Source organism: Dunckerocampus dactyliophorus, chromosome 12 (genome assembly GCF_027744805.1).
Source record: "Dunckerocampus dactyliophorus isolate RoL2022-P2 chromosome 12, RoL_Ddac_1.1, whole genome shotgun sequence".
Lineage (NCBI taxonomy): Eukaryota > Metazoa > Chordata > Actinopteri > Syngnathiformes > Syngnathidae > Dunckerocampus > Dunckerocampus dactyliophorus.
Window position 1 is genome coordinate 18,729,137 of NC_072830.1, and position 14,077 is coordinate 18,743,213.

Here is a 14,077-nt window from a genome sequence, read left to right on the forward strand (position 1 = left end):
CTTTTATAAAGTGTTGATATTATTATATTCTTATTTTTAACATGTTTGTTTCTTCTTTTTTCTAAACACAGAGATGTCCAAAGTGCGGCCCGGGGGGACCATTTGTGGCCTGCAGCGTGTTTTTTATTGGCCCGTGGCACATTGTAGAAATTAAACAAAAATCAACCTATCAAAAATGGAAAAATAGAGCAAACAGGCAAAATGCAAAGAGAAGCTGAAATGTTTCCCCGCATTCTTTGACTTTCAGTATGCGGCCCTCTGTGGAAAAAGTCTGGACACCCCTGCCTTAACACCTTCTGTTTTTTCGTACAGAAAGTGAACAAAATTGAAATGACAAAACATAAGCAAACGAAAAGTGTCAAAATGTAAAAGATATGGTGTGAAAAAATGATCATTAATGGAGAAGGTGGCCTACTTCCTGCTACTCTTTTTCAGTGGAACCACGTGATGTTCCTTAAGAACTTAGCTATACGTGTCAGTCAGACACTTTTTATGTCAGACATTGAAACACAGATCAAGTGAAAGATATCGATCTCATCACCCTAGTAACTACCCGATAGTGATACTACCATTGGTATCGACACTGTCGATATTTGGCTCGTTCCGCCTCTCCTACCGAAAGCTAAACATACACAAACATGGCGTTGCCACAAGCAGACAGGATGCTTTATCCTCTGCGGTGTTCCTTGTACCTTATTCTATTCTGGCTTGGAGGAATAACACCGTCGACGCTTCATCTTCACCATGCGGAGCGCGACGTACCACCGCAACACAAAGGATATTTTACGATAGACGCAAATATGAATTTAGCAGACGCGGATCGAGGGGGCAACGCGGCTCTGCGACTGGCCGCTCTTGGTGCTGCTGAAGGCAGGTCGAACTACGGCGCCCCTCCGCCACATCGAAGCCGCCGGAGCAGCAGTGAATCTACCATGCCGAAGGTGTACGGGCAGGTACAGTGATGCATCCCAGTAGCTTTTTTAAATATCTAAATTTTAACCATCGAGCATGACCTTTAAAGGTAGTTACTTGGCGAGGTTGTCTTGAAGAAATCAGGCAAAACCCACGGTTGTTTTTTTGAATGTCATACACCATTCTCGCAGTAAATGCAGAAATAGTACTAACTGTGACGCGAAGTACCCCGTTCAAACCCGCAAAAACGGCACACACTTGGTGATCAGAATCGAAGACGTTCCGTGCCATTGTCGGTTCACCTGGTGTTTTTGTGACGTCACCTTGCCCAATGCATGACAAACAAGGAAATCATTTAGTGTTGTTTTGTATGACATTGGTGCAATGACAGGAGTCACCTGGAGATGCTGAGATCATGTCTTAGAATGAAGATGATCCAAAGACATTAAGGTGCAAAATCAAATATGTTCAAGCACTGGCTCTCAAATGGGGGAACTTGAAGGCACTTCAGGGGTACTTGAAATTTAAAAAATATGCATATATGGTTTTCTTTGTTTGGGCACTTGATTCCATGGACTACGGATAAGTTTGTGTAACATTCACATTTGATTTTGCCAAATGAATGTGCCTTACAGTATGCCGTAGTGTTGTGTATACTAAGTATTGCAATATTTGGTGTTTGGTGTGTGATCCAAGATTGCTAAATGAACAAGCAATGCTATCAACTTACCAAAGGGTCACATTTAACAGTTTTTTACGCTCAATATTGTACGAGAACCGAAGTAAAACTTCGGCAAATATTTCCTGTCGAAAACCAAATCATACAAAAACAGGGGTGTTCCAAAACTAGAATTGTACCCCCCTTGCAAAGATTTGAACAGTACATGTAACAGAGAGACAGATCGGAAAAAGCGTCAAATAAAGCAAAAAAAAAAAAGTGTTTGTATTTATACTTAGGGACATGTCTTTATTATAATCCCAAAACAGGCCACTGTTTTGGACTGTAAAATATTAGATGGTGATGCCTCAGGCGATGCTTTGTGACAAAGCATTATGAAAAATGGGTCCATTTACATCAACGTGTTGTACTTTTGCCAACTTCCTTGTTATCGACAACGGCAACATAACTACGGTCTAGTTTCACAGCATTAAAGCGGGCACACGGTAACTTCCTGTGGGCAAGCAATAGCTAATTATGGTTTTGGTCATGTCGACAAGCGTTTATATTGACGTGAGTCAGCTCGTCGGATGGGCGTGGACTTAAACGGCCTCCACTGTATTCTCTGGCGAATACCCAGACTATCAGGGTTAAGGTATGCATTAGTGTCTAAAATTAAACTGAACTTGGACCAGTCCAACATGATTTTAAGTTCAGGAAGTCGAACATTGACAGAACAGGTCTTGAAACCTGTTTCGTGTGGATCTCGTTGAAAGTATCCATTGTACTGTGTAGTGGATAGAGGCTTAAGGTTTTTATTATATTTTATGTCTGTAGATGAATACTTGGGGTAGAGCAGATTTTTGCTACGGAACCTTTGGTTCAGTACAGAGGTGTACCTGTTTCCCACACATTAAAAGTGAGGGACAGGAAGTGTATCTGCCTCGCATCAGGTGAGCCTAAAGATGCAGCTTATGTAATAAGAATGTATTAAACACATCCTTAATATGTGTATTTGCATATACTGTACAGTATCTCACAAAAGTGAGAGTAACCCTCACATTTCAGCAACCGTTTTACTAGGGATGCACTGATACTATTCGGATACCAGAGCTCTGTTTGCTTTAATATGCGACCAAGCCACAAGAACTCAGCAAATGTAGCTAGAGGAATATCAGCAAACGTAGCTGTTTCTGCACATGCAGCTGCGCACACACACAATCACACAGCCTGACACGTTCGCGTCTTCACAGCCGGACAGCACACGTCCGGGTCGCTTCATGATCATGATTGTTGATTTGATATGAGGCGGTAGTGACCTCCTCTCAACAGGCATGTATGATATTGTAGAGACCTGGAAGTTTTGTGTTGTGGTAAGAGTTTGTGATTTCCGACTGTTTTGTGTTGCTGTGAACGTGTCAGGCAGAGCACTTGTGTGTGCAGCACGAGCGAGGACGGCTGCAGTGCATGTATGGGACGCAGCTTTGTTTACTGATATTCTTCTAGCTACGTTTGCTGACAACATCAAAACACAGATGCGGCTCATAGATTGTAAATCTCCAGGCTTATAAATGTCGAGTCGTATTTTTTAAATTGTAATTCTCTTAATATTAATCTTAAAATCTCGTTTTGTCTTGTTCTCGGAGACCCAATCTCGTGTATCGTATCGCCTCGTCTCGTGACCAACCTCTAGAGCAGGGGTGTCAAACTCGTGCCATGGAGGGCCGAGACACTGCAGGTTTTCTTACCAGCCGGTCGCTAAAGCAGGTGATTTTAATGATCAACACCTTCAGTTTGAGGGAAGGAGCTCATCAATTAAATCACCTGCTGAAGAAACTGGTTGGAGAGAAAACCTGCAGCGTCTCGGCCCTCCAAGGGCACGAGTTTGACACATGTGGTCTAGAGAATACGATAAAAAAATGAAGCTTGGCTATACATAACAGTAGTCACTGTACAGTTTGTATACTAAGTGCAATTTCTCTAGTATGTCCCTTGTTTCAGTAAAGAGTTTGGCTTCTCAAAACAATATGCGTTCAAAAGAGTAACACATTGGCATCATACAAATACCTCCTCAAAAAATTCAGACATCACAAATCGCTCGGCATTATATTTGTCTCCCGCCGTGTCCCTGCGCACTGTCGCCTCTCTGTGCTTGCATTTTCATCCGTGATGGAGCGCCGCGGCCATCTTTTTTTACCTGTGCTCCACAGCGGAAGAAGATGCAAGCGTCTTCATCACATACAAACAAATAGAGCGTCGACAGTGTGCGCAGGGAAGTGGCAGGAGATAAATATAACGCAGAGCAATTTGTGACGTCTCATTTTTTTGAAGAGCCATTTGTATGATGAAAATGTATTTCTCTTTAGAATACATATTGTTTTGAGAAGCCAAACTCTGTACTTAAATGACCCAGCAACTAAGCAGAACTACGTTCCTCGTCACGGATATCCAACCAGAACTGGACTCGCGGGACCAAATGGGGGGGTTAGTCACTGTTGAAATAGTCCACTGCTGATGGGGATGTCATACAAGTTCATGTCAAAAAATCCGAACTATCCCTTTAAGCAGGTTCCACTGTATATACACATTCCATTCTTTACAAAATAAAGTTTGATTAAGCAGAGTATTGTACCTCTTTATTTACGATACATGAGGCAGACAATACTTTTTATACAGTATCTACCGATGTTCTTGTTGTCTACTTATTACGAATGAATGGAATACAGATGTTTTATTTTCAGGCTATTCTAAGTGAGTTTTGAATCCAAAAATGAATTGAAGTGTTAAAATACAGCTGTCTGATACCTTTCTACCCAACGAGGATGTGTCAGGCATCATGCTGCTTATTAAAATGGACTTTTTTTCATAAACATACTGACTGATGAAGCTGAAGTTGTACCTGTCTATTTGCGCAAAGCGTGAGGTGTTATCCTTTATACCAGGGGTGTCAAACTCAGTCGCTCAGGGGGCCAAAACTTAAAGCTTACTTTAGGATGTGGGCCGAACTGGACATTAACCCCTACTCTCCTACTCTGTATATTTCTTATTTATCCTGAAATTGCTAACAGTTGTATATTTCTGCACATTTAAAGTATTAAAAACCTTAAAACCTTCTCGTCCTTTTAAGCTACATCATCGGTTAATGAAGCACACTCATACGCGTCATCAGTGCCTACAGACAGATGTTCATTTGAAGTTGCAAACATGACAGGACCTGCCCCAATAATCCAGGCTGAAAAAGTAGTAGTTAGTATGGTCAGATTTTGAGAAAATGTCTCATTAGCACTGATGACTAGATAAGTAAGCAGCCTACACACCCTTTATCTTGACTTCCCGCGCACGCAGTGTTGGGATTGTAACATACAGTGGACAGTAAATATAATGCTAGTGAATGTGTTTTTAGGTGGACATAATTTTTTTTTTTAACTTCACTCATGTGGATGGACTTTTTTTTTTTTTTTTTTACATCGGAGTGGGGGAAATGTGCATTTTTTTGTGCCCATTCATTCCTGCTTGAAATTTCTACTTTCTCTTAGTCTGCGGATATACGACTATGGTTCTTTTGGCATGGTTGTTAGTTTCAGTAAAGTGATTTTTGATTGACCACCTCTTCATCATTCTCTCAATGTCCAGGCAAAGGCTACAGTATTTTATCCATCCATCCATTTTCTATACCGCTTCATCCTCATTAGGGTCGCGGGGGCATGCTGGAGCCTATCCCAGCTGACTTCGGGCGAAAGGCGGGGTACACCCTGGACTGGTCGCCAGCCAATCGCAGGGCACATATAGACAAACAATCATTCACACTCACATTCATACCTATGGACAATTTAGAGTCGCCAATTAACCTAACATGCATATTTTTGGAATGTGGGAGGAAGCCGGAGTGCCCGGAGAAAACCCCCACACACACAGGGAGAAGATGCAAACTCCACACAGAAATGCCCAGGGGAGAATCGAACACAGGTCTTCCCGATCTCCAGGCTGTTCCTGTATTGGCCAACGTGCTAACCACTAGACCACGGCCCGTACAGTATTTTATTAACACAAAAACACAAAAACATCACAATCTGTGAGATGTGGAACCCGTAGTAGTAGTTAAAACGATCGCTTTTATGCCTCTTTAAGGGGTTATTTTGTACAGACAGGGTGTAATAGTTAAAGTGCTGCCGTTTTTAGTCGTGTACAGTGGACTTTTGGTTGGAATCTGGCACCCTTATTAAGAATGGTTGTGAATTCGTGCTACCTATCTACAATATTGCCTCCACTTTTAAAATTGAAATGCCAGAGGAATAGTTTATACTGGAGGAGTCGCTAAATTACGCAGTAAACACTTTGTTTGATAAGGTCAGTGAGACAAGCCAACTCAATTATATTTTCCAAAAAGTTCCGCAAGCCCGATAAAAGTCCTGAGTTTGTGCTTTATACCTTTTATCTTTGCTTACCGCTACCTTCTGGATAGTGTCGTTAGGGTCACGTTTCATTACTGGCAAAGATGTCCTACGCGTCTTACGGAATTCTGAATTGGTCAGGTGGACCTGTATTTCTGTCATTGGCTTGTAAAATTAAGTCAACATTTGCAAAGACGCTGGAGGACTTCATAGTTCCAGTTAATTGTATCAGTTCAGTTTACTTTTATTCTACTGCTCATATACAATCTTTGAGCAACTGATCTGCAGCAACCTTTTTGTTGCATGTGTTACTGCAGTTAAAACTCGCATGTAAAGATGCCATACAAACTGTCAGGATGATTTTTAGTGCAAAAATAATTGTGATAATACAGCTGGAAAAGCGACCAAGCTTATTATATGCTTCCGGGCCACAACATCTTGCTTTTGTTCTTTTTAGTTCACTTTTTTTAGAAGCATGCACTGAGCGATCTGCTGATTTCCTGAATTTTGGTGGACCAGCGATCGGCCGATCCTTACACATGCAACTGATCTTATTCAATGATCTTATTTATCTTCGCAAAGGTTTGAAAGTCAGCCACGGTGCCCTTTTGCTCTGCCAGACTGACAGCTAGCAATCGATCTAGGGCTAAAGCTAAAGCTAGCTGGAGCAAAGAGCCATGAACATGAACGGAGCAAAACTACAACGAGGAAAATTATGAAGTTCATCGCACTGGACAACCAGCCATTTTTGGTCGCTGTGCACTTTATTTTTGGTAAGAGGCTCAAATCAGGTCTGCAGTGTAACCTCTTGTGCAAGTTTTGGTTGTTTGTAAAATGCGAATAATAACATTATAGGAACTGATATAATTTAGTAGGTTGGACGGCATTTCTTAAAAACTTTTCATTTATATTTGAGATAACTACCATCATATGCAGTTAAAACAACAAGTCTGTATTGTTGAATGTTTTTCAACAAAATAAGGTTGGAACATTGAAAGGTGTATACTGTCAGTTATTAAAAAAAATGATATCAGACAAAATCGGAAAGGTCAAAAATCGGCAGGTCAGGCTTTTTTAAGTTCGGCGATCGACCAGAAAGTTGGAATTGGTGCACCCCTACTTTTTCCCTTACTTATGTCTCCCAAGCTTCAGACAGATTCTTCTGATAGCAGTGTGTCAAAGAAAAGGAAAGTGAAAGTGAAATTGAAGTGTAATTAAACACTGTGAAATGCTCAGGAATTGGAGAAATGTCGATCTAAGCCTCTCAAACGCCAGGACAATCATGAAGGTTAATGACAGTGTATTTGATCATATTAAACAATCTACTCTTATGAAATGGACAGTGATAATTAAGCAGCGTAATGGTTTCCCAGTAGGCATGTCTCTCCTTCCCTTGCAACGCCTCTTCCAGTGTGCAAGCCAACCACAAGGATAAAAGTAATGAGTTATTCTCTTTCTTTTTTTTGAGGTCGCAGATGGCCAGTCATTCTTTTTTTGGATTAAAAAATGTTTTTTTTGATAGACAGCAGAATTCATGATTCCATTTATCGGAGCAAGTCTTCCAGGTCCCGCACCGTCACACTGGTATGATGTTCTTTTTCTGAAATGGGGTGGGGAGGGGTGCAATCGCGTTTTCACACAGGGCCATGTAGGTTTGAAATTTCTTTTCCGTCTTTTAATAATAAAAAGTTTTGCGTTGTCATTGGTTTGTGTTGTCATTGTGTGACAAACATGCAAAAAAAAGACATCACAGCGGTCTATATGTTGCGACGTACGTCCAACAGTACGTAGACCGAGGACATCCTTTCTTTGACTTCTTATTTACAATGCCGCGTCTGTGTAATTACAGTCACTTATTAATGGGGGCACATTATCTATTTGTGCGGAGGCCACTATTTAAGGAAGTACAGAGTTTCAGCAATTGTGTCTTCACAAAGATAACGGTGCTCAGTGTTATTACCATTGTCATAGATTTATAAAGCTAACAATAGAAAGCAATGGCAAGTTTTGGTTTCGGTTTTGGTGATGTCGACGTCAGTCAGACAGTCTGAGGAGCGTTAATGGGTTCCATTGTACCACTACTGGTGTTTCCCATGTACCGTTATATTAGCAAACACCCTGTCAACACATGTTGCTCGCCAGGTCTTCAGAGCTGATGTCATTGCTTGAGGCTTGCTGTGCTGCCATTGGGCCCATTGGCATGTTGCCATCCTTCCTTTCGCTCTTGTTAAATAATGGAGAGCTTTCAGCTGAAGAGAAGGGAGGGCTGGAGGGGACTGGAGGCTAAAATACCCAAGTGAATTGTTCCTCTCCTTGGTAGTACCAGACTCGGAGCCCTCCTCCAAGCCAGGGCTGTGATGCTGATGTGCCAAAAGGGTGTGAAATATACCAAATGGAATGCATAAAGAGATTGCTTTAAATAATAATTTGAAAACATTTGAGGTTTTAATATGATTTGATGATCCTCCTTTTATCTCATGCTGTGTTCCAACAAGCTTTATGTTTGCACGGGGAGGGAATTCATCCGCTTGTGATGATAAGCTACCGATTTAACTGGAAGAGATTGTGTTAACAGGATTGTCTACAGTGTGTTTGACTGGACTGGTCCGGGTGTGTTAAATGTTAATCTTCTGTAAATACACACAGTACGTCTTGTAGTATGACAATTGTTTTTATATATATTTGATTTTCTAACATGCATGACTTGCATTCATTCAGGTTGGTGAACACTAAATGCTGGAAAGACGCATGGTGTTAACTGGGTTAACAACGAACACCGACACAAATGTGTAATGTGAACGTTCCTAGCCCCTTACAGTCATCGTGGTTAAATGGCTCCAGACCCAGCCGTGATAAGTGAATTTCCATGAAGTAGGATTCCGTACTTATAAATGGAATATGTTCGTAGTTAGAGCATAGAAAAACTTCTAAATCCAAAAGTACGCTTTTTAACACTATTAGAGCCCTCGAAACATGAAATAACACCCCTGTAGTCACCTTTACAACAGTATTACCCAATATAGTAGACATACAGTAACAAGACATTAAATAGACTCATGCATGTTAGCATTAGGAGAGTTCCTTCTTGTTTTGTCTTACTACCGATACTTCCTGCAGTGTCTATTGTCTCATTAATGTAACATTGATTGCTGACACTTAGTGACGAGTGTAGAATACTACATACCAGAATGTGTCTTTCAGTGCCTTTCCTTAATTTCTTATATTTGTGTTTTAATTTAGTCAATTTTATGCTTGAAAATGCTTAATTTAGGCCATGAATACATACATTTTGCTGAAATATGCATATTTTTTTACTAATAATAGGCCGCAGTCAACCACAAAACAGCAATATTTTGAACACGCCAAATATAATTGTGGTGTGCCGCAACAAATAATGGAATTAAACACTGATTTGTCTCCAAACTATGTGACCATGTAGTAGATCACTCAGTCACTCAGCTGATAAGTTGGTGATGTTGGTGATATTGCCTTAGGTCAGAGTTTGTAATAAGGTAGGAGTGTACCGATACAACTTTTTCACTTCTGATACGATAACAGCTGGTAGAGTGCCTGGTTCCTGATCCAGAGATTGTTGGTTCAATTCCAGACTTAAGCTCAAACTACCAACCCGCACTTGTAGTATGTTCTTTCTACATTTTAGCATATTTCCACAGCATTTCGGTTGAGCTTCAGCTTCGGAACGGCTCCTGTTTTCATTCTAAATTTCGATTTTCGTACCTTTTCAAAGCACTTCAGTTTCGCTTCAGCTTTTCAGTATTCACACGCAATGTCTGCTGACATTGCATCATCTAGTTAGGTTAGGACATCTCTTTGGAGCAAACCATATCAAGTCAAAAACATGTTTTTCTTCCAAAAGGTCACCAGTCTCCATCACTTATCAAACTCACATGCTATTCAACATACTGTGCAATTTCTTTGGCTTAAGCTACAAGGCTCATAAAGCTCAGAAAAAGCACTAATTAGTCAGAGCACCGCGTAGGAAGACCAGCTCTTATTTAGCACGCAATATAAATCTTCAAGATGAAACACTTTCAATGCACGTCATCATCATCATCCAACTTAACTTATTTGTTCATCTAATGCACACAGAGCAACGAAGAACTTCATGCTGTCACCTTTCTTCTGCACCGTACTACTTACCTGCTGTGGCTGTTCACATGAGGCGTTCGAGCACATTACGTAAATCTCACCGTTTGGCGCAAATGTAGTCAAGTCGTTTTTCATTTTAATCCACGTACCCCCTACGGCAATCTGTACGCCACTTTGGGAACCCAGGTTCTAGATGATCTTTTCCAGATGAGAAATGTTCAAATGCCTTGTATGCTGACACATTTTCTTCTTGAAAATATCAATACTCTTTGAAGCGAACAAACTGCATTGACTCCCACATACAGTACATAGTGTAACAGTGTACATCTTAACACAGTGCGGTGCGCTTTGGTGGGTAGCATTTCTAGGTTTGCTTTTTTCACCTGCCTCGCTGCGTCCACCCAGCATTCTTGCACTCTGTGTGCGTGTGTTTGTACCTAAATGAGAAACAAATAGTGCCATAAAAATAACGAAACCTTTGGGTACCTTTTTAAACATTTAAAATTCAACATTCACAGCCTGGCAAATTTGCAGATTTTAAAATATATATATTGTTTTACCCTGGAAATTGTCTGGTAATTGTAAAATATGCTATAATAGAGGCAAAATATGCAGCATACATGTACTACTGTTAGAAAGCACACAATGTTTACATGTTTAGGTCTTTATGCTTCCCTGATAATGTTTTCCCGTGAAATATTGAGATTTTGCGCTTAGTGGTCCTTGAATGCACCATAATTGTGTGCTGGGATTGGCTACATTGTGACTCGGATTCCATGTGTTTGTTGATCATCTTACATGATCATACGTCAGTGGTGAATTGCTATACATTTTATACTTTAAATGTGTTTAGTAAGTGTGTGATTCATATTTAGGGCTGGATTGTGTTGTGAGTGAGCAATGGCAAATGAAGAGAGAAGGGCAGGGTTCTGGAACTGAATCTAATCTAACAAATACAACAGTCACTTTTACTGCAAAATGTTGCAATCGAAATCGAAGAACGTTAACGTCAAGCTAGCAGGAGAGTTTTGGGCTGTCAAAAATAGACACTTTACCTGTGGTTTTTCGTCATTTGCTGAACAAAACCCCCACAAAAAGATGACTGGAACATTGAAAAGTTGGACGTTCAAAAGTTTAGGAAAGGTCCAATTAAGGTCACCTGTAAAAAGTTATACTGCAGTTAGGTTAATCCTGAAATTTCAACCCAAACACGTGTATCCCTCACTTTTTGTGAGTAGTGTCCATTAAGATTAAACTATCACAGTGAAGAATGTATTATGTGCAAGTCTGGGTGTATTATTTCAAATAGAGTAGCTCCCAAACAGCAAAACACTGTAAGAACCTGTTTGTATGCCTTGTCTCTGCCCTACTGTTGTCACTTTGAGCGCCTACTGGAAAGTGGGTCATGTCTGGTTGTATTGTGTTCCAAAACCTCCAAAACACATGAATAATGTTTTGTAAAGAGACATGATCTCAGGATTTGCCCATGATTCACCATGGTCACATCTGTTATATGTGTTTTTTGTCATCTCTTTATACATTTTCACCCCTTTTAAATAGAAATAAAATGTTCAAAAATGGAATCAGTAAGGAGTGGCTGCACCATTCTTGATAATCACCTAAAATATTGGTTGATGCTTGATTGTTTCCAGGACGCGAGTGAGAATGGTGCTTCAGACAGGGGGCATCCACTCCCTGGAACGGATGTCCATTTTTGTAACTTCCTTTGCAAATTGCAAATTATTCTTCTGGAAGAAGTCCTTTGTCAGACGGGCATTGACAACTGCAGCGTTGCCATGTTGAAAAAGCCAGTCATTACAGATGAGGGCCTTCAGTCATGAGGCATGCTGCCTGCAACATCTCCTCATAGCCAGCTGCTGTTTGACGCCCCTGTACAACCTTAAGCTCCATTGTTCCATTGAAGGAAAAAGCACCCCAGATCATGATAGCGCCCCCTGCACTGTGCTGTGTGAAAAACATCTCAGGAGGCATCTTCTTGTCATTCCAGTATTGTTAGAACCCTTCAGGATCATCAAGGTTACATTTTTTTGCACAACCTTTTTTCACCTTTCAGTGTCCCATGTTTGGTGCCCTTGTGCATATTCTAAACAGGCAATTTTATGGCATTGAAAGAGACAAGGCCTTTGAAGATGTTTTTTGTTCTTAAAACCGTTCTCTCACAGATGCCGTGTAATGGTTATTGGACTGCACTCGGCACTAGTGACAACCTTCATTTGGGCCGAGGATCGTCTCGTGTCTTGACGGACAGCAAATCGGATCCTCCGGCTCAGGGCTTTTGGATTTTTTTTTTTTTTCCATAACCCTCAGGATCTTTTTAAGAAGTTTAAAATGACTGTTTTACTGCGCCCAACCTCAGCAGCCATGGCACGCTGCGAGAGGCCTTGGTAAAGCAGCTCAATAATCTGACCGCGTTCAAACAAAGAAAGCTTTTTTGCCTTTGCCATCAAGAGATCATGACAGCGAATACCTGACAGAAAATGACATTGAATCCACATTTTTGCTAAGATTTTGGCTTTTACAGGCTGTGGTCTTAAATTTTTGATCAGCTGATGAAAAAGCGTTTTTTACTTTAATGGCTGTTTGTAATAAATTGCTTACTAAAATTTTTTTTTGTCTCACTACCATTTTTTCTTTTTGCATTCTGAAACTCTACTTAGAACCTCCTTAAGATCCAACAGTGCAAAAGGTAAATTATTGCAATTTTTCAACTGGTCTTAAAATTTTGATCCGGAGTGAATGTCAGAGCCAAAACCTGTGAATGATAATTGTTCTTAGAGACCTGCCTTTTTCAAACTCTCTGACATTGTATGTTTTCATTTCCTGCTCAGCACACTTTAAGAGATTATTGCTCCAAAAACTACAACGCAAGAATACACTGTCGCAAGCATCAATTAAGGATAAAGATCGTACGTTAACTTCTACCCAGGAGGTGGTCGATCGTCAAACGTCGATCGTCAAACTATTTCAAAAACACAACAGGCTGCTGTCGGACAAAACACGCCAAAAGAAGATCGGAAAACTCAGCTGTCCTCTGCACGCAGCCACACACACAGTCATGACACACGTCACATTCAAAGACATTTGGAAAAAAACAAAACTCTTTAACTCTACACATAACTGCCAGGTCGCTACAATATCTTTGAGCATGTGAAAGGATCCGCTCCTATGAAAGTGACAGTGATAACTAAGCAGCAAAGTGGTCTGTATAATAGCCTTATATTAGATAATGGTGGACATGTGGATTAACAGTTGCTATCTCTCTGTGTTTCACTCACAGAGGTGCAACTTACATCATGTTAAAACGCTGGAATACATTCTCTAAAGTTTGTGTGGAAAAACCCCCAAAATGTTCTCCTTGACGGGCCCTGACAGCGTGGCACTAAATTGTAGTGTTATCTTGTTTTACAAAGTCACAGCTTACCATGATGTTTAAAAAAAAAGCAGTTTCTATCTGTGTTTCTGTAGTCGTATTCTCTGCTGCAGCTGAGTGAGAGAGACAGGCCTCGCTGGTCTGTGTGTTTGTGTGTGACGGGGAGGGGCCAGGTACTCGGGCAGGGAGCAGCACAGAGGAACGGAGCGACATAATCTCCGCACAGTATAAAAAAGTTAATGTATTGGCTACATATTCACCGATGTTGAGTAATTGGTGACACGTGATTATCGGCCCGCCAATAAATCGGTCGGGCTCTTTAAGGTCCGACTTACACACTTGACTGACACCACAATCGAGGAATGGAATTTGTACGTAACCCAAGGACCGTTTGTATAAGTATTATCATTATTATTAGACTCCCCATTGTCTTGTTCTGCTTTAAAGAATCCATCAAGTTAAAAAACGTGGCTCGCTCATTCGACAGTACATTTATGCACATAATAAAGCCAAGTCAGCGTCAGTGGGTCAAACCAGGGCAGCGAGGCCAACTCGCCCTGGTTGGCGAGTCTTGCTTGGGGGCGGAGAGAGCCCTCCATATTTGTGTTGGTTGTT

At 40.8% G+C, this 14,077-nt stretch overlaps 1 protein-coding gene across 2 annotated transcripts in view; it reads left to right on the plus strand.

Moving 5' to 3' along the window:
• Positions 1-621: 621 nt before the first annotated feature.
• Positions 622-14,077, plus strand: part of sorl1 (sortilin-related receptor, L(DLR class) A repeats containing) — a 76,471-nt gene continuing 63,015 nt past the window's right edge. For both annotated transcript variants that reach the window (XM_054793893.1, XM_054793894.1), the window contains exon 1: positions 622-953. In XM_054793893.1, coding sequence (XP_054649868.1) covers positions 639-953 — 315 coding nt within the window. In that variant the 5' untranslated portion in view covers positions 622-638. The remainder of the gene's footprint in view (positions 954-14,077) is intronic.